At 42.1% G+C, this 21318-nt stretch overlaps 1 protein-coding gene across 1 annotated transcript in view; it reads right to left on the bottom strand.

Moving 5' to 3' along the window:
• Window positions 1-21318, bottom strand: part of CA10 (carbonic anhydrase 10) — a 541322-nt gene that overhangs the window by 98317 nt on the left and 421687 nt on the right. The window contains exon 4 of the mRNA XM_031011537.3: window positions 19157-19342. Within this exon, the coding sequence (XP_030867397.1) occupies window positions 19157-19342 (186 nt within the window). The remainder of the gene's footprint in view (window positions 1-19156; window positions 19343-21318) is intronic.

The raw sequence follows: 21318 nt of genomic DNA, 5'->3' as shown, positions 1-21318 counted from the left end.
TCTTTCCTTGCTTTTCACTATCTTCACACTTTTGACGGATACTTATCAGATGTTTTGTAGAATGTCCCTCAGTTTATGTTTGTCTGACGCTGTCTTACAATTATTCTGGGCTTATGGATTTTTGGATACATATCACAGGGAAAAGTGCCCTTCTCTTCGCATCAGAGGTACCCAATATCCACAAGACATCCCTGGTGCAGTTAGCTTTGATCACTTGGCCCAGGTGGTGTCTGCCAGGTTCCTTCTCTGTGAAGATATTATTTTCCATTTGCTTTTCTTTGGAAGGAAGTTACTAAGTCCTGCCCACCACACTGAAGAGGAGGGGAATTAGCAGAGCTTGCTTTTTAGTAAAAGGAGATAGAAAATAATGGAGTAAATAAACATGAAAAATTATCAATGAATGATCAGTTTTGAGCAGAGAATCAAAACTAAGTGATGTGATTGTGAGTGACTGGGTGGTTAGGGACAGTTTCAGCTGATATCCAAATAATAAGGAGTTGGCCATGAAAAGACCGGGGGGAGGAGCATGCTAGAGAGAGGGAACAGCTTCCAGTGCAGGAGCAAACTTGGCATGATCAGACCATGCCTCTCCCCTTTTCAAAACCCTCCAATGACTCCCGTTCCACCAGAGGGAAAGCCACAGTCCCAACACTGGCCCACACAATCTGCACAATCTGTCCCCCATTTGACCTCTAGCCCCACTGACCACCTTGCTATTCCTCAAACACACCAAGCACACTCCACACTTAGGCCTTGGCGCTGGCAGCTCCTTATGGAGAAACTGTTCTCCTTTTTACCCTCATGGTCATCTCCCTCACTTCTCTAAGGTTTTATTCAATGTCATCTTTTCAGATGCTTAAACTTTTTTTTGTGTGTGTGTGTATCACCACACACACATGCACACACACAAACAAACACACAGTGAGTGAGTAGGTGCCCCAGTCCCTAGAAGTATTGGCACGTGGGTTAGAGGGAAGCCCACTGCATATGGACTTTTCATATGGGCTTGGAAACTTTCTTAAGCTAACTGGGCATGCTTGAAAAGCCAATAGGCAACTGTAACTCTTTAGCACCCATCTCCTTAAGGTTGTTTTTTTCTGACAGTTATCACTGCCAAATTGACAAGCAATCAATTCCTTTGCTCCATGCTTTAGACACTGCCTAAATTTCAGGTATTAGCAAATTCTTCTGCTCCCTCTTCATTTGCTGGTGACTAAAGAGGCATATGCATCATGCCTCCTACCAGCTGGCATGAGTTGTATGATATCATATAGTTTCTACTAAACCTCATATATCTCTGCTTTCTCTAATGAGGTGGATGTGAATATTGAGGTTGCATTTCTTTTCAGAGAAAATAAAAGGCAAGTCAATCCACGTGGTCAGATAAAGGGAAATAAGTCTTGAATAGGAATCTCTCCTAAATGGCCAATGAATCAGCACAGAAAATGCATCAGTGAGGCCTAAGTTAGTACCACAGTAATTCTCATTTTACAGATGAGTAAACTGAGGCAGGGAGTGGTAAATAACTTTCCTAAGGCTAGTACCAGGAGCAGAGCCAAGAGTCAAGTCTAAGCAATCTGGATGTACCCACAATCCTCTAGCAGTGGCTCTAGTGTGGAGGACTCCTATTGTAGACAGTGCCTTCTCCTAGCACAACATCAGCAAAGAAAGACTGTAAATATCTCCTTACTAGAATGGAAGCTCCCTGAGGGCAAGAATTATGAATTACTCATAATTGAACCTAGAGATTGGCAAAATAATTCACACAGTAGGAACTCAAATAGGTATCTGTGAGGAATTAATATTATTCATTATACAGAGTTTTGGATTATTCATTATTTTGGATTAGTCATTCTTCTGTTTCTTTGATGAGGAAGGCATCAGAGACACTGGTCAGACTGTAATGTAGGAATCTATTTTCCTTAGTTGGATTCCTTTTCTACACTTTTTGGGTATTATTTCCTCATAGAAATGTTTTGTAAATCTGGCCAGAAAATCAACAGGGACTTAAGGGAGGTTAAAGGAATTAACGTGTTTGCAATAAAGCGAGTCATGCTATAGCTAAGAAAGTAGTGGTTTTGTAAATTAAACCCTGACCCCAGCTCTGAACTCAAGCAAACATTCTTTTTCCTTTAGAAAAGAAATCAAATACATGCCAGTATGAAAAAAATGCATCTTCCATATTAAATGTCCACTGTAACTAAACTTTTAATTAAAATGAGCACCAAAATTAAATAATATGACCTGCAATGTTCATGAAGCTTAGCCTCTGTGCAAGAAAGCTATGTGTTTCTAACCTGTTGACATTTTTCAAAACATTAATAATGGGAAAACTATCCCAGCGGGGATATCTCAGACTTAAATATTCAAAAGGTTTTTGGAAAGTGTCCTACATCTGGGACTATTAAAAAGATAAGTCAACACAGGCATAAAAAAAAAAAAGTGCTTGGGTTGTTTTAGTACCTTGGAAAGGACCGATACTAAATACAGTTGTTATAGACCAATCTCCTTTGCCCAGATAAGACGGTCCCTGACTGGGTGTGGATGACAGGGAGCTAGGAAGATTGGCTGAACATGATGGTGCACACCTAACAGGCTCCATATCAAGAAAGGGAAATGGGGCCAGGCACAGTGGCTTATGCCTGTAATCCCAGCACTTTGGGAGGCCAAGGTGGGTAGATCATGAGGTCAAGAGATGGAGACCATCGTGGCCAACATGGTGAAACCCCATCTCTACTAAAAATACAAAAATTAGCTGGGCATGGTGGCACGTGCCTGTAGTTTCAGCTACTCTGGAGGCTGAGGCAGGAGAATCACTTGAAACCGGGAGGTGGAGGTTGCAGTGAGCCGAGATCGTACCACTGCACTCCAGCCTGGCGACAGGGCGAGACTCCATCTCAAGAAAAAAAGAAAGGGAAATGGATTCTGGTCAATGAGTAATCTGGAACAATATAAACAATTCTTTTTGCTCTGAGTTCTAGAAACTGACAGGGAGACAAGAGATGAGGACATATCTGATGGACAATTATGTTAGAAAACTTCCTTTGGTGGTGGGGGGAGTCCTTGTTTTAAGTATTCTGTCCCTATGTTAGACCACATACCTAAAGTCCGCATTTTAAAAATCTATGACATCTCATCAGCCTACTACTGGAAAAGACAAAGAGGAAAGGGGCTGGTAAAAAAAAAAAAAAAAATTATGTATTTATTTATTTTGAGACAGGGTCTCACTCTGTTGCCCAGGCTGGAGTATGGTGGCAAGATCTTGGCTTGTTACAACCTCCACCTCTTGGATTCAAGCAATTCTTGTGCCTCAGCCTCCCGAGTAGCTGGGATTACAGACACCCACCACCACACTGGGCTAATTGTATTTTTAGTAGAGACGGGGTTTCAACATGTTGGCCAGGCTGGTCTCGAACTCCTGGCCTCAAGTGATTTGCCTGCCTCAGCCTCCCAAAGTGCTAGCACTCTGTGCCAGATCCAGTGCTAAGGTTATCTCATACTAACTCATTTTATCCCAACAACAGCCCTTTGAGGTTGACATCATTATTATTATTTATTATTATTATTACCATTCTTCTCACTCAGGAAGAGCCTAGATAACTCATCAGAAGGCACACAGTAGGTGGCAGAGCTGTCATTCAAATGTGTTTGCTTGAGCTAATGCTAACGCCTGAGCAACTCATCTGAGCCCACCCTGTGATTTTTACATTGACTGGCAGAAATGAAGGAGAGGGAGAACAATGTTAGCAGCCAGGAAGATGAGTCACATGGCTGTGATGTGCCACTGAGTCCCTGTGATGAGGAAGACTGTTGTGACACTCAATTACAAGATGCTAAATTCTTTGAGTGTACATTATGGATTGCTTATAGTTATTCTTTCTATTAATGGGTGACACTCCTGTTTGTCTGGGATGCTTTTATCCTATTTCAGTTATGTTCATGCTTCTCTTTCAAGATCCAGCTTATGTCAGAAAGCCTTCTCCATCCCCCTAATTTGAGTCGGATGTGTCAACAGCACTTGAGCTTGTGAATTTTGTCAGGCTGATCTGAATGGAACTGTCTATCTTCCCACTGTGGCAGACATCTTTTAGGGTGTCTGCATAACCGACAGTGTCTGCCTTCACCAGATAACTGTTCTCCCCACCATACAGGCAGGTAACCAAGACCTATTTATCTACCTCATCCCACATGGCTAGCTGATTGGGTCAGAGAGGACATCCGATCCTCTCGGGGAAAATCAATTTCTTCTTTGGAGAATGTGGAATTGGGATGAAGAGCCAGCCAGCTAGTCAGTACAAGAAGGCCTTGCGCCAAAGGAACATAAACTTGGGAGCTGAAGTGGGACCATTTCTGCCCTCTATATACACAGAGAATAAAAAATAAAAAAAAAGACAGCTCATGGGGAGAATTGAGAATAAGGCCGTCATGCAGAGATGGCAATGGAGTAGGAGTGAGTCCCTGGCTTATGACCTTGTTTCAGTTTTGGCTTCCAGTTCCTTCATTTGTCCAGTTATCCTTGAGTTCTATGACATATCCCAAAGGTCTTCTAGTAAATCCCCCTTTTAGCTTAACCCCATTTGAGTGTGTTTCTGTTACCTGCCCCCCAAAGCACTTTACCTAAGATGCCGCCAGGAACTAGAGCCCCCAGAGGACAGTGGCAGGATTTGTTCTTGGGTGCAGCCCTAAGCTAGCACAGTTCCTGCCTTAGTTACATGAATTTTTGTTGAATTTTACTAACTTGATATAGCTTTTCTATGAGATAGCAATAACACTACCTGGTCCTCCCCAAATTGCCATACGCTCCAGGGAATTAGATTAATTAAAGCCAAGGGCTGGCTGGCTCCATTGAAAGCCACGCTTCGCCTCACTGTTGTTCCATCTCGTTTCCAGTTTGAGAAGGCAGGGAGGCTGGGAAGCTGAAAAGCACTCAGAAGACAGGGAACAGCAGGAGAAAGTGACAAGTGAGACAGGGTTTGAAAGGGGCTTGTTTTGAGTGCTTTGGAATCAACTTGTTCTTTAATTAAGGGGGAAATATCACCCTCCAGCTAGTAAAGACACCCCTAAGAAAATTAAAATAATGTAAATCAAGCTAAATGAATACTCCAGAAGCGGCACTAGAGCTTTGTAGGATTGAGTGTTTGGATGCCCCTGAGGTTTTAAAAGCAAAGCTTGCAACTGCTTTTTGGAGCAGAAACATTCTCTCTTTTGTTTGATGGCAAAGGAGGCTAAATGCCGACACCAATAGGATTCACGGAGGAGTTGGAGGTGACAGAATCTTCTTGCTGTTCCGGCTCTCTAAAGACCAGAATTGAAACAAAACCTAAGTAGATGATGCTGATAAATTCCTGGGGTTGCTTCCTAGGGGTGCTCAATGCAGAGAAATCATTTAACTTGTAATTAATTATACAAAGCAAAATGGTTCAAGGGGAACCTAGAGTTTCTAGTAAAATACCTTATTAACCACAGGGGCGTTTTACCTGGGAGGTGCAAAATGACTGAGGTGTGATGGGGTGTGTGTGTGTGCAAGCTACTAGTATGGTAGTGGCAGGAGCAGGAGGTTCAATATTTCAAGCATCATAATAAGAAAAGGTCACACATCCAAGTGAGCAGAACAATCTGAGCTTTACTTTTTCATCAAATGACTTAATTTCCCAAGATTTTACCTTAAAGGAGGTATGAGGATGGTTACAAAGTGTCTACTCAATCCTTGGGGGGGGGGGGCTCCAATGTAACACAAATAATTTATTACACATCAATGTTTCTGACTCTCAAGATAGCATCATGACTCCTTAATCAATGGTTTATACGTGATGGCAAACTTGTGCAAGAAGATTTTACTTCCATAGGCCTCTTGGTGCTGGAAGAGCTACTCTAGTCCTTTTATTTCTGGATGAAGGAAAAGAGATCTAGAGAGATTAAGTGGCTTGCCAAAGGTCACCTAGTCGTAGGGTGAGCATATGATTCATTGTGCAAACTGGAGGACTTTTGAAGGTGAAAGGATGTACTATAATATTACAGTTATACCAGGACTTAACTGGTGTCAAACTGGACTGTTCGGGCAAGGCAGGGCAGGTGATCATCCTATTTAGACAGCTCAGGGCTTTGCTTCAAACTCACAAGGAGTGAGGAATATTCTATTTGTGGGTCTTCTTTGCAATAATAAACTGCCATCTGGGGGCAGAGAAGGGCACCACCTGGAGGCCAGGAACGGGAGGGCGCTTCCTTTCAGGACCTCAGGCTGATGGGTTTTCTCCACAATTAAGTGTGGTTAGTAGGGGCTTGACTGTCTTCTGCAGGCCTGAGTGAGTGTCTTAGTCCATTCATCAGAATATCTGAGATGGGGTAATTTATAAAGAGCAGAAATTTATTTTTCACCGTTCTAGAGGATGGGGAGTCCGAGATCAACACACCAGCAGGCTCAGTTCTCTGGTGGAGGCTGCATCCTCTGGAGGGGAGGAATGCTGTGTCATCTCATGGAGGAAGGCAAAAGGGAAAGAAGGAGGTGGTTTTTCTCCTGGCAGCCTTACAGCAGGATGCCTTGACACTGATAAGAAAACAGCATTAGAAGGGCCCTTGACCCACCTTCTTAGAATAAGGGTTTCAGGAACCAACTCACAACTACTCATGTAATTTTTAAGAATTTCACTTTCTGCATGGGTGCTACTCTGGATTCTTGTTAGATATAGATGGAGGATAGAAATGCTGACCCTGTATATATGCAATGTGGAATATTACACAGCCATAAAAAAAGAACAGAATCATGTCTTTTGCAGTAACATGGATGCAGCTGGAGGCCATTATCCTAAGTGAATTAATGTAGGAACAGAAAATCAAATACTGCCTGTTCTCACTCATAAGTGGGAGCTAAACGTTGGGTATGCAATGGCACCAACAGACACTGAGGACTACTGGAGGGGCAGGGAGAGAGGGAAGCAAGAGTTGAAGAACTGACTGATGGGTACTATGCTCAGTACCTGGGTAATGGGATCATCTGTATCCCAAACCTCAGCATCGCGAGATACACCCAAGCAACAAACATGAACATGTACCCCCCACCCCAAATCTAAAATAAAAGTTGAAATTATTTGAAAAAAATGTGAACCACAGATGATGCAGCTTGAAGAAGCATGCCATTGCTAATAAAAACAACCATTTTTGAGCACTCATTCTGTGCAAAGAACTATTCTGAGCACTTTTTATACATTGATCCCCTTAATCCATAAAACTACTCTGCAGAGTGAAACTGTTCTGTCTCCTGATTGTGCTGATGGTCATCCAAATCTATATACCTGTTAAACTTCAGAGAACTTTATGCCAAAATAAAAAAGTTAATTCTACTGTATAACTTAAAAAACAAAGTAAAAAAAAAAAAAGACTATATACTGTATAAGTCCACAGATTGAAATCCAGGAAAGGCAAAACTCTAGTGATTGCAGATCAGTGATTGCCAGGGGCTAGGGTAGGAGGGAAGGACTACAGAAGAACACAGAAACTTTTTGGGTTGATGGAAGCGTTCTAGACCATTTTGGTCATGGTTACACAACTATGTATTTGTGAAAAAGCATCATATTGTACAGTTTAAATTCTTAAATTTTTTTTGCATGCAAACTATACCTCAACAAAACTCGGGGAAACCACCCTGTAGAATGGACATCACTCATATTTGTCCCATTAATGAGGAAATTGGGGCACAAGGAGGTTGAATAAATTGCCTAGGGTCACAGCTGATAGAGCCAGGATTCAAACACAGGAATGAATAATTCCATCAATTTTCACTTCCACAATTAACAGCTGCTCATGCAAGTAGGTCATAGCCCTTAACCTGGGTCATGGGAACACATTAGCCCTAGAGAGGCAGCTGCAACAGGTAGAAAATGCTTGACCCCAACAGAGGACTTTACAGAAGCAGCAGCTGTTCCGGGGTGACCATCTTAGTCCACACACAATTAGTCTTTCCCAAAGCAGACACAATTACTTGATTTGAAAAACTGGTGCCAGGATGCTAAGTCCTGATGCAGATATCTGGTGGCCCCTGGGCCTTCCCCTTTTTCCTGGCTGGGAGTGTGATTTAAAACCTCCTGGCTAAGCTCGTTTTGCCAAATAGCTCCTGCAGGATTCATTTCCAAGGCTGAGTCCAGAAATTTCTAGCTCAGCAAATAGATCCAAAGCAAGATGACGAATTCACCCAAGCTACCTCTGAGACTAAGGAATATGGTTTCTTGTGCTTTGCAGAGGCAAATAGATGTGTTTATACACAAATTTACACACATACAATGCCTTGCTTGTTATAAAGAAGAGAGAAAAAATGTAACTGTACATCTGCATGTACAGTAGCTTCCATCTGGGAACTGTAACTTCCCAGTAGCTGTCCATCTGGGAGGGGAAGGTGAATGAAGGAATGAAGGTCCTCCACAGGAACACAGAATGATGCTGTGTCATATTTCACACCGCTGCTGTACTACTTGGAGAAATAGGCTCCTGTCTCACTTTACAGCTAGAAACAGTGCAGACTGTTCTTAAGGCTGATGCAGAATTGAGAGGAACTGGAAGATCATCTCAGGTAACACAATCAGGCACTTATGATTAGAAGAATGGACTTACCCAGGATCAAGCAGCTACTTAGTGGCAGAGCCAGAGAGGTAAGGTGACTGTCTAAGGTCACTCAGTGCATAGCTGGAGTCAGAGACCCGGGTTCTCTTCCCTGGACCAACCATGCAACTGAAAGCAGGTTGTTTAACCTCTCGAGGTTTCTGTTCCTTGAATATAAAATGGTGCTAATAAGTGCTAGCTCAAAAGCTTATTGTGAGGACTGGGTGTGATAAGGCCCTAAGCACAATGCCTGAGACACAGTACATGCTCAATAAATTACAGCTGATGGTAGAAGTCATTTTAGTTCACCGTGATTATGCTAATGTATCTTATCTTCAGTTTGGGCTAGATGAGTTCTAAGGTGAACCTTAGAACTTAGTTATTGGCTAGCCAATAACTGACTTTACAGCACTTTATGGCTTAAAAAGCCCTATCACAGAAGAGTTTTCTTTGTGTTGCACAATTACCCTATAATATATATATAGAACCAGCATAATTAGCTCCATCTCCCAGTTTAAAAGACTCAAAAAGGCAAAGCAGTTTACTGAATTCTGCCTTTTCCAAGATCACACAGCTAGTAAGTCGCAGAGAGGAGTGCTGAAGTCAGATCTTCTAAGTCAAAATGTTGCCTTCTGTCTGGTGGCCCAAGTGTCCAACTCTTAGGCCATTGTCCTTCCCTTAGTGTGTTTGTCCCTGCTTCCCTACAGCCCCCCTTCCAGGCCAAGCCAACCATTGCTCTTGGAGTGTGCCTCTCACCAGCAGATCCAATGAATAATCATGATAGTAACCCTACTGTTGCCCTTTTACTGCAGAGATGGGGATAGATTTATAGAGGCTGATTGTGGCTGGTATTTAGGAATGGATAATCACCTTCACTAACTATATCCTAGGCTGCTTCGGCTAAATATTGACTGCCCAGAATTCTGCCCTTTCCAACCAATTCTGAATATGAGCATGGCACAGGCAACTAAGTGGCATAATTCATTTGGGGAAACCATAAATCTAAGGCTTCCACCAGAAATGATGCAAAAAATTAATGGAACATGAAATCAAGTAAATGGAATTGAGTACAGTAATTAGTTCATATTTTAATCCTCAGGCCTGTTTATTATCTGTCAACTGGAGAGCAATTAAGTTGGCACCACTGAAATGATTAGCTTTGTTTCAGCAAAAGTTTATCGATATGTCAGTGCAAATGAATCCGGTGGTTTTAAATGGCCTTATTTTGAATTGTAGAGCAGCACATCCATGGAGCAGCTAGACATCGAATGATTTAATTTAGCAATATTATCTGGATTACTTATATTTAATATTACTGAACTGTTCTGGAGGGTTATTGGGGAATGTGGGCGGGGGAGATTTAAACTGCACAAAAGCATTGCTTCTGTTCTTAGGTTCTTAATGCAATAGTATGATTGCCTTTTCATATTGAGACCAAGGAAGAACATTTAAGACACTATATTTTAGTCTTCCAATCTTTAATTCTCACATTTATCTCAATCAGGCACTATTATGGCTCGCTCTCACATTGGTGGTCTTTTCTCAGGGGTGATTTGGTGATTTCTAGATCCACTTCCTTGTGGATGCTCATCATGGCTTACGTTTTGTGAAATAATCTCCCAATGTCTTTGCTGTTTTGAGGCTGACTCTATAGATGCCCTTGTGACGGGGCTGTGCTCACAAATGCAGGAAATCTGATTCTCAGGCTCTATTTGCTCTATGAGGTGACTAAACCAGGTGACCTAAGAAGGTTTTTTGAATCTTGGGATTTGACAGAATTCTAAATTTTATTTAAAAAGTTAAAAATCCCCAATTAAGCGTCAGGAAACTTGGGTTCTGGACCTAATTCTGCCACTAAATCTCTGTGACCTTGGGCAGGTCTCTTGCCCTTTCTGGCATTTGATTTTTCCTTTGTACACACAGGGGGTATGCTGGAAGAGATGGCCTCAAAAGTTCCTCCTCTGACACTGTCACTTTAGATGGACACTTGGAGTAGACTTGTCCTTTCCAAGTCCAGGTCTATGTCTGGAAGTGAGAGATGTGACCTTTCGTGGAACCTCTACAAATTTTCATTGGCCATTGATAGTATCAGAGTCCCAACGAATATAGGTCATTCTTATTTAACACCTCTTTTTCCAATTGATTTTATTCCTGCAGCGTTGGAAATGAGTTAAAAAACACAGCTAGTTCACGGAAGTGTTGTGAGCGGTACTCATGCCTGTAACTGCAGTGTCATTGGTTACTAAATAAACGAAGGCCTCATTCAACACTTGTAAAATGATAATAGCCATGGTCTCCATGGTGACAGGTCTGAGGCAGAACCCTGATCAAATTCCAGTTAATGCCTGTCTTTAATATTGTCTTTTGTAATGTAACACCTTCCTCCTTTCTTCCGATGAAGCATCAGCAGGGAGATCAGAGTCAAGTGGAGGAGGATGGTGGCTGTCATATGCCATCCTGGGGGTCCAGGCCAGAGTTATGATGCAGATTAGGCTGGAGTCAATGGGATAATGAGTTGACCGCAGGAGGCTGTCTTCTAATGCAATGCCCTCTCTCTTAGGCTGCACTAGTGACTATCCAATACTGGCAATTCAGGAACTGCTGACTTGATTGGGCTGTGCTTTCCCAGAAGTAATTATAAAAATGTCCAGAGGGAGAACTTCCTCTCCTTAGATCAGAGTCATCATATGCTTGCTGGTATTGCTGTAATGTGCCCTACCACCATCTGAGCTTCTGCCTCTGTTTGCTTTGCTTCTCGAAGGCCAGTTTGCTCACTCTGGTGGGACTGGCCCTTAGAATCTAGAAATTTGATGTCTAGCATTGGCAAAGCTCCTTAGTCTGATCCTAGGAGTAATTCCAGGGCTGAAATGAGGAATCTAAATGAATTTTTCTGGTACACAGGCTCTCAATTGTTCCATTATTTCTCCCAGGTACTCCGAATTTACTTACCTTGTATTTGTGAATAATTTAACATAAAAAATTCTAGAACCTCTGTTAATATTGACAACTTTATTAGGTTTGCCATTGTGACTACGCAATTTAATTCATGATTTATTGGGTATAATTTAGGTACTTTGAAAGCTACATTCTTAAATTATCTTCATTTACTCATTTAATCTCTACTCAGCAATATGTGCCCAGTGCCCATTATGTGTATGGGGAGATATTTAAAAACTACAACATACTCTGTGACTGTAGGGAGTTAACAGTCTGATTGGAAAGACAGGATCCTCTACTATACTGTAGGCTCCTTACAGGCAGGCACTATGGCCTATCAGTCTTTGAATTTCCCTACCAAGCTAGGGCCCAGAGCAGAGGAGTAATCATTCGTATTGGGTTTATGGATAAATTGTGAGCTATATTAGGCAGTGTTATGAATCAGAAGACCCGAACTAAGTCCAATCTTGGTTATTTATTGCCTGGATGGTCTTGGGCCTTTGTTTCCCCAAGAAGGTGGTAACATTGAGAGCAACCGCCTTGAGGTTTATGATCAAATGGGAGAATTTCTGTCTCTGTGCTTTGGAATTTATTCAGAGTAGAAACCAAAGTCCATACAAAGTGCACATAGAGAGGACCCACGTGGTCTGCAGCAGCCTCTGGCCCTGCTCTGACCTCTCTGACCTCCTTCCCCATCACTCACACATGTGCTCATGCTGCTTCTGCTCTTCCTTGCATGCTCACAGCTCCCTCCCACTTCAAAATCATGGTACTGGCGATTGCCTCTGCCTGGAATGTCCTTCCCCAGACATCTCCCTGGCAACCTCACAAATGTCATCTTCTCACTGAGGCCTATACTGGCCACACTATTTAAACTTGTAGCTCACTCCTTCCACTCCTCATTCTCTGATCTCTCTTGTTTTGCTCTAGTTCTGGCTCCATAGCATTTATCATATTCTAAATTTACATGTAAATTTACTCATTATGTTTATTATTTATTATCTGTCTCCCCCCGCTAGACTATAAGCACCTTACAGGTAGACATTTTTATTTGTTTTATTCACTGTAGCACATAATAGACAATCAATATTTGTTAACTGGATGAATGAATGAAGGTAAACCACAAAGCATGTGAACAGTGGCCAAGTGCTGGCAGTGAGATTCTGCAGCCACCTATGGGCATGACTGGGTGAGCTCTAGATTGTGCTGCACAGTAACTAATTCAAGTCTGTGCCTTGTCCTTCCAGTGGCTCTTACATCCCTCCAGGGTAGCACTTAATTGTTTAATCCTTTTGTGTCCTTTACCACATTTGGGATAGGGCTAGGTGGGGTGCCTTCTAAATACATTTTGAATTTCTCAAAGCATATTTCTTTCCCAGAGAAATTCCAGAACATGTCTTAGTAGTAACTGCAAACTGAACCACTCTTCCTCTTTTACAGTTTCTAATGGAATTTAATGCTTTGGGTAGCCTTCATATAGACACTCCATCTTCAAGTTAAATGGGGCTGTATATTTCTGTACAGTGAATGGAGGCAACATACTTCAGAATTTCAGGGAAAAAAATGCCTATAAGATTTTTGTTCCTGGGACACAAATGGTTGACTGAGTTGTTGATTCAGTGGTTTAATGACTCATTCCACAAACACCACTTAAGCATTGACTGTATGTCAGGCACTGTGCTAGGTGCATGGCACGCAAAGATGAATAGGTCTTGTCCTTAAGAGGTTTACCAAGGTCATTTATTCCGTCATTCAGTAAATATTTATTGACTATCCTCAAGTCCAGACAATGTATGAGGTGTTGGGAACAAAGCAATGATCAATATAAAATTCCCATCAACAAAGGACTATGGTTCCAATAGAAGTGAGATTAAACAGTTACAAAACCCACAGTGATGGGCAACATAATAGATTGGGGTCAGCTAAAAAGGCCAGGTAGTAAATATTTTGGCTTATGCAAGCTGCATGTGGTCGGTCAGTTTCTCTCTTTTTAATAGCATCCTTTAAAAATGTAAACCATTCTTAGCTCCTAGGCTGGACTTGGTCCACAGGGTATGGTTTGTAAACCCCTGTAATAGATGAATACACACGATCCTCTGGAAGTCAAAAGGAGGCAGCACCTTCCTGTCTGGGAGGAGAGAAAGGGGCTTGGGAAGCTATGATGGGGAACTGTGGTGGATGGGGGAAGGGAGATGGGGCTGGCATTCAGAGTAGAGGGAGCAGCTTCACCATGGCATATAAGTAGCACTTCCATATGTATTGTCCATGTACCTGTCCTTATACATCCCAATCCTCATTTCCTCTCAATCTCCAATTGTGTCAACGGAGCATCTCTACCAGGAGGTTGTGGCAGAGCAGCAAAGTGCTAATTACATTGCCTGAGCACTCCTCACAAGCCGTTCATTGCCTAATGGGGCCCTGGCTCTCAAGGATGTTCTCCTCAGCACTTTTCATACCCCAGCACACTTCAGGACAATTTGATGTTAGTTGCTTATTCCTACAAATTTGTGTTGCTTTAGTGAAACCAGCCTCTCAAGGATGCAAATAATTGATTCCTGGAAGAGGACAAGGCCTGCATTTTCTGTTGTTTTGTTTCAGTTGTTGGTTCTGAGATAATTGTTTTCTCTTTTCTGATTCAGAGCCACTGAGAGAGAGAGAGAAAGCAAGAGAGAAAGCCCCATATTTTACATATGACTTTAATTCTCCCCTTTTAATGAAACACATCCTATCTATATCACCATAGCAACAGCTATGGACTTTTCCCTCTCTCAGATGTGTTTTGAGCAGGATCAGAGATTCCAGAGGCTGACAGCTAGCAAGGTCAAGGTGTTTCTACCTTGCTTTCAGAGGGAGCAGCAAGTGGGTCAGGTTGCACAGCTGCTCACCCATTCTTTGCTTAATGCTATCTAGTGAGAGCTATTTCATAATCCCCTTCTGGAATAAGCTTCAAATGTAATCCACATTATGTGGTATTATCAATATACATCCCTCAATAGACTTTACACATCTGTGGGCAGAAGCTGCCCTCTGGCCCATGCCTAGCTCGGAGCCCACCACATGGCAGAAGCACAAGAGCGTGTGAAGAGTGGATGAAATTAACAGGAGGAACTGGCTATAGATCTTGCATGAAGTGGCTGGTACAATTCTCAGTGTACCCTTCTGCCCCCTTGAAAAGAAGAACTTAAGGAAGGATTTTTAAATGAACTTGTCTAATGTATCCCAAATCAGGAAGATTCTTCTTGTCTAGCCCCACTACTGCAATGGAATCTAAGGCATGTTTCTTTTCAAATATTATTTTTCCCCTGGCTAATGTATTTTCTTCTTTCCATAAATATCCTACTTTATACTGGACATTAATCTAACCATTTAGACATGATTAGCAAGCTAAGGGTCTTACTTATTAAAAACAGTTAATTTTTCCTTCTTAAAGAAATTGAGACATTTGAATCCCTGAATGTGCTCATTTATCACCAACCCCCAATAAGGAATCCAGGAGTTCTCTGTGTAGGACATGAGTAATTTTTATAAAAATGCAGTTGCTGACTATGTCATACATCCATGCAGCTTTATAAAACAAAGCAAATGATTACCATCAATTACAATAACCTCACTAGACAAGACTGCAATTAATCTATAGCTCTTCAGATAACAACTGTCCCACTGTGCCAAGGAAAATGCCTGGCATTAATTGACTTATCACGATCAGCAGTGATAGATAGGGCAGATGGCAATGTGATTATTCACTGTCAACAAAATAAACACATGCTTTCTTGCTAGAAGTGTCTACTTGGGTCGTCTCAAAGGATAGCCAAAAATAGAGGCCAAAGGTGGCTTTGAAGGTAGCACAAAATAAAAATTAAGTTAACCAGATTCGTGCAATCTACCCACATAACAAACCTGCATGTGTACACTTTAATCTATAATAAAAGTTGAAATTCATTTTTTAAAAAGTTAACCTTCAGGGTGAGATATGTTGACTTTTACTGAGGCTAATCCTCAGTAGAATACAATTGAAGGAAATTTCTATAAGAAAATCATGGATTGGTGCAGTGGCTCACGCCTGTAATCTCAGCACTTTGGGAGGCCGAGGTGGGCAGACCACTTGAGGTCAGGAATTCAAGACCAGCCTGGCCAACATAGTGAAACCTCACCTGTACTTAAAAAAATTAGCCAGGTGTGGTGGTGCACACCTGTAATCCCAGCTACTAGAGAGGCTGAGGTAGGAGAATCGCTTGAACCCAGGAGGTGGAGGTTGCAGTGAACGGAGATCATGGCACTGCACTTCAGCCTGAGTGACAGAGCGAGACTCCATCTCAAAAAAAAAAAAAAAAATTATGGATTGTATAGAATTTCAGCATCAGAAGATACATTAAAACTGACAGTTTCCCCTCCTCATTCGAATGTGAGTCACCTTTATGGAGTCACCAAATTCTGCTCAGTGCTTAATAACTCCAGTAATGGGGCTGAGTGCAGTGGATCACACCTATAATCCTAGCACTTTGGGGGGCCAAGACAAAAGAATTGATTGAGCCCAGGAGTTAGAGGTTGCAGTGAACTGTGATGGTGCTACCACTGTACTTCGGCCTGGGTGACAGAGTAAGACCCTTTCTCTCTAAATAAATAAATAAATAAATAAAATAATTCCAGTAATACGAAGTCACAATTTTCAGAGGCAAACTCATTTCATCAGTGTATCGTTTTCATCGTTAGAACACATATGTAGCTGAATTCCATCTTTCTGTAGTTACCACCCATTGGCCATAGGTGTCTTCCCTTATGCTACATAGAAGATGCCAAACTCTTCTTGCTTGCTGAAATCCGTAAATGGGATCTCAAAAGTCAACTGCTTATCGCACTACTTTGCATATAGCATTGTTTTGGGGACTCTGAAATTCTGGTCTCTTGCACCTAAACCCATACCAGTTTGTCTATAGACCCCTGACATTGAGAGGCTTGGAAAGAAATGTGATACAATGACTGCATCTACCCAGGGCAAGTTAGATTATACCTATGCTGAGGCCAGTGCTCAAGCCTACATTGGAGCAGTGGATGTGTGTGTGTGACCACCCTACTTGGGAAGCTGTTCTCCAAGTCTCATTAGTCTAGATAGCATCCCAACCTTGCCATTTCCAGGGGACAATTATCAATGTGTGTGCCTTCCCCGCTTTTTAGCAGTGTGATTTTGTTGATTAAGTCCCCTTTGTTTAGAAAACTGGGATAATTCAGGCGGAGTTTCACCTAAAATTGGCACAGTGGTCGCTAACTAAAATCTCTTGGGGAAAGTTTTACAAATGTACAAACCTGGATCCTATATCCTGAGACTGATTCAGTTGGTTTTGGGAAGGACTGAGAGGAAAATATTTTGACAAGGCTTCCCGGTTCATTGTGATTTGCAACCCTGCTTACATGCTTTCTTCACTCATTGCTTTCTTCACTGGGAACACATAATAATGTACCATTGTGGAAGTGCTTCACAAACCTAATCGTCAGACTTCCCTGGGAACTTTTAAAATGCAAATTCTTTGGTGCACCTGATACCTGTGGTCTGGTGTAGGTCTAGGAAAATTCATACACTAAGAGATCAAATTACTGTATGTTTCCCTTAAGGATTTTGGAAGCACTCATTTACTCTAAAATTGTGGTTCACGTATAAGTTACAAAGCACCCTTATCATATACTGAAGAAAAAGTGTCACTAAAGAATAATACAATGTAAAGATTTTAGCCTAGTAAACATCTACATTTTATCAATTATTCATTTAACAAATATTTCTACTCTGAGGCAGTGTTGTGATAGGTGCTGGAATATGACAGAATATGGGGGAGAAAAAGAAATAACAGCAAACAAAAAATGAGCAAGTAAGTCAACAGATAAAATAATTACAAACCCTAAAATAACTTAAGAGGAAGAATTCATCTAATTTTGAATATTCTCTAATTCAGACTGGCAGTACCCAGTTATGCTCAAATTGTGACTCTCTGTCCTGCTTTCATTATATTTCTTGTTGTACTCTAGTTCAGAATCTGCAACTTGGGAGCCTGGCGTTACAATGCCTTTGGCAGACATCCCTAATCAATCCTAGTATTTTTTTCCCTACAGATCCAGGAGGGAGACCCATACTACAGCTCAACCCTATTGTTTATAGAGTCATTATTAATAGATCACAGATAAAATGCTAGATGAAATCTTCATGCTGCTTCTCCAGCGCACACTGCCCTGACATGCCTCGGGGCTTTTGCTCACACTAGCCCTCATTTCCTGCTTTGTCATTGTTGTTTATCAATCATTGAGTACTTTCAGTGTTCTTACATCTGGAATCCCACTTAATTTTAAAATGGAGGTGTCTAAACTGTGCCTTAGAAGGCTCAAGTAACATCCCAAGATCACACAGTGTGTATTAAAGCAAGACTACAAAACTCAGGTCACTGGACTCCAAAGCTGATGGTCTGAAAATTGTTCATCATTGCCTCTCTTTACAGCCCAGTTCAAGGGGCACCTTCTCTGTGAAGCTTCTCCTGACCCCTTCAAGCAAAATTTATCACTTCTTCCTTTGAGTTTGCCAGGGCCTTGGTACATCCCCATTACAGCATGACATTATGCTTTAATGACTTGAATGTAGCACTCTTTGAGCTCCTCTGTGGTAGGAGCCCTTTTTTTAAATCTCTGTATCCCTGGTAACTAGCTGAGTGCCTAGGCAGGCTCTTAGTGACACATTTTGGATGCACATTAAAATCTGGCTGCTGGACTCATTAAGATTGCGGGTCTGTTTCTTAGTGCTTGGCCTTAACACACTAAAAATAAGGCCAGATTTATACATGATCTTTAAAAAAATAAAAAGACCACATGCAATACATATTTTTGTAATTTCAAAGCCTTCCTAACATCAGTTATTGAGGACTCTTGAGCAGAAACCTAGTTACAGGGCATTTAGCATGTAAGGACCCCTGATCTCTAGTTCATAAACACCCTCCAGTATAATGGGGGTAAAACAGATCAAATGACCTACACCCTACTTGTGAAGTGTCACACCACAGATGACAACTGTTTAAACTGTAGCTCTTGTCCTATAAATGAAACTGTGGTTGGGCTCTCTGCTGTGGCCTGAGTTCTGTCTGGGTTGATGGTGGCACACAGTGACGTTTCCATTTTGCAGAAACTCAGGAAAACTATTGAGTTGCCTGACACTTATTTCACAGTATGTTATAGTTTTATGCAAATATGACTCATTATATTCAAAAGAAAAGTTATGGAATCTGTGCTATCATATGTGACATGTGAGAGGCTGATCGCCCAGATAGGTGTAAGTAAAGATGTATTATATATATAAGGTGAGGATTTGGGGTTGAAATAATGCTCTAGAAATATCACTGGACATGAGTCTCAAGAGAGCTGCAACAGTGTCTCAGAAGGAAAGAGCTAGTTTCATTGTAGCCTTCCCTGGAAAATACTAGAAGCTTGTTATTGACTTCGATGTCAATTTGCAAAAGACAGATGGAGAAAGAAGGCATGGGCCTTCTCATTTCATAGATTAGAGCGAATCCCTTTGTTATGTTATCCCATCTTGGATATAAACAGGCACCCAATCTTATAAGTTGACATTTAACCTTAGTACTTTGACAGACTAACATACCTCCCCAGAGAAGGCCTGTCCATTGAGGAGGTGCTCCGACCCTTGGCTGTCCTCACTCCCAAAGTGTAGTCGGATCTCCTCCAGCCGGTGGCTGTATGTCATGGGCCCTCCAGATATGTTGACCAAGTGCTCCTTGTCCAGGCGAAGGGATACGTGTCTTCCAGTGTTGTACATGGTCCCACTGACCTGCAAGGCAATTAGCAACAGGTCAAGCAAGGCCCTCCTTCTTCTATGCCTCCCCAAACCCAGCATGGTGCTTGGATCAACACCTTTTACTTCCTCTTGATGGGAAGATGGGCTAAATCCACATGTGGAGTAGGGAGTGGCAGCTGCCCCAGAGGGTATATGTGGGATCTATGGTAATTTCTGTGAGGCATAAACCACATGATGGCTTAGGAATTTGAGGTAAGAACTTGAAGGAGACTTTTCATCATTTGTGACTAATATTTTGTGCATTGTATTTTATAAAAAATGAATTTGCCCTTCTTACTATAAGTATTTGGAATGGAAAGATACTGCAAGAGTTCTAAATCTCAGCTGTGAGAAATTGGAGAAAGCAGTTAGCAAGGGGTGAGATACTAAGAAGGCCAAATGAGACAGGGAAGAGAAAATGAGTGACTAGAAGCAGATGCTCATGGGAGATGGAAAGCCTAGGTCTGAATTCTCAAGCGTCCTATCTGGTGTGTCCTGCCCTGCAACCAGACATTGCACAGAATCCTCATAGCTTGTGGGCCTCAAGTGTTAAACTAAAGGGATTCACTCAAACTTCCAATTTCATAGATTCCTAGACTTACTCCTTATTCCTGATTCCATCTTGCTCCAGCCCCTCCAAACTGCTAACATGACTGCTTGGCATTCCTTTTCCTTCTTTTCTTGCTGGGACTTGATGTTCAGCTTCATTTTCCTGACTGTGACCTTAGCACTTCTCAACAACAATTGATTCTAGAACGCTCATTCCCATCTGAAACTCTACTTTCTTACTCTCTTGGGTTGACTTAGCTCTGGGAGTAGGATCTAGAGCTTAGGGAGACTTTGAATGAGTCTGGAAGGAGTGTTTCTGGGTTACAGGAGGCTGAACTACTTGGATTTTCTTCCTGCTTACTCACTGACTTTGGGCCAAGCCTTCAGCCCTAGTGATTCCTGAAGGGCTTCCTGTACCTTCTGAAACCTTCATTAGATGTGGTTTTCATATATATGCTCTATAGCACTATCTTTTACCTGCCCCTCTTCCACCTTTCTGACACTGGTGTTGTGAACGATTAGCTCTTGAGTTGTTCACTGTGGCAGAGACCATAATGCTCACCAAATATTCCAGTGACTCATTTTGTTTCCTGCCACCTTACTGTAGAATGGAGCCCATGTGACTGATAGGGGCCATGGGTTGGGAGGGGTCATGACAAGTGTCACTTCCAGGTTGAAGGAGTGGATTCCCCAGACTCACCTTTCCCTGGTACATCGACCAATGGCATTATATGGAAATGGCAATGTGGTGCAGCGACTGCATGGAGCTCATGTCAGCCTAGGCCCCTAGAGATTATGTGCAGTTTACAAAAATGACAAGAATTCTTCCCCTCCCTATAACTACGCTCCCAACAATGTAATTTTGTAACTGCTGTCATCTAGATAAGAGGCTATTTCTCTACGTCGAGTCTGGGCTGGCCTTGTCACTTACTTTGGCCAACAGCATGTGCTGCACACAACATGCTAGTCCTGAGAGTAGACCTTGAGGGCATGCGTGTTTTCTTCACTTCTTCGTGGAGCCGTGAAACTACCATGCAAATGAGCCTGGGCTAGCCTGCTAGAGGATGGGGCCACAGTGAGGAGAGCCATCCCAGGAGAGGCCGTCTAGAATGGCTACTCTGTGGCTGATCCACTAGCTGACTGGCCCAGCTGAGATCAGCTTAGCCTGGCCCAGGTCAGAAATGTCCACTGACCCATAGGCTTGGAGCTAAATGATTATTTAAGTCTCTAAATTTTGGGGTGCTTTGTTATGCAGCAAAAGGGAACTGATAGACACTAAGTCAGTCATTTTCTTTCTCCTGTGCAATCTGGAACTATCAACAGAAACTCTCCGTTGAGTTCCTGAACTGCAAGGTCACCTGAGTCCCAACCATACTGTTAAGCAGAGAAAGTCCGATCAGAGAGAGAGGACTGAGGCAGAT

The sequence above is a fragment of the Gorilla gorilla genome, chromosome 4 (assembly GCF_029281585.2).
Source record: "Gorilla gorilla gorilla isolate KB3781 chromosome 4, NHGRI_mGorGor1-v2.1_pri, whole genome shotgun sequence".
Taxonomy (NCBI): Eukaryota; Metazoa; Chordata; class Mammalia; order Primates; family Hominidae; genus Gorilla; species Gorilla gorilla.
This window is presented reverse-complemented; position numbering and strand designations above follow the sequence as displayed.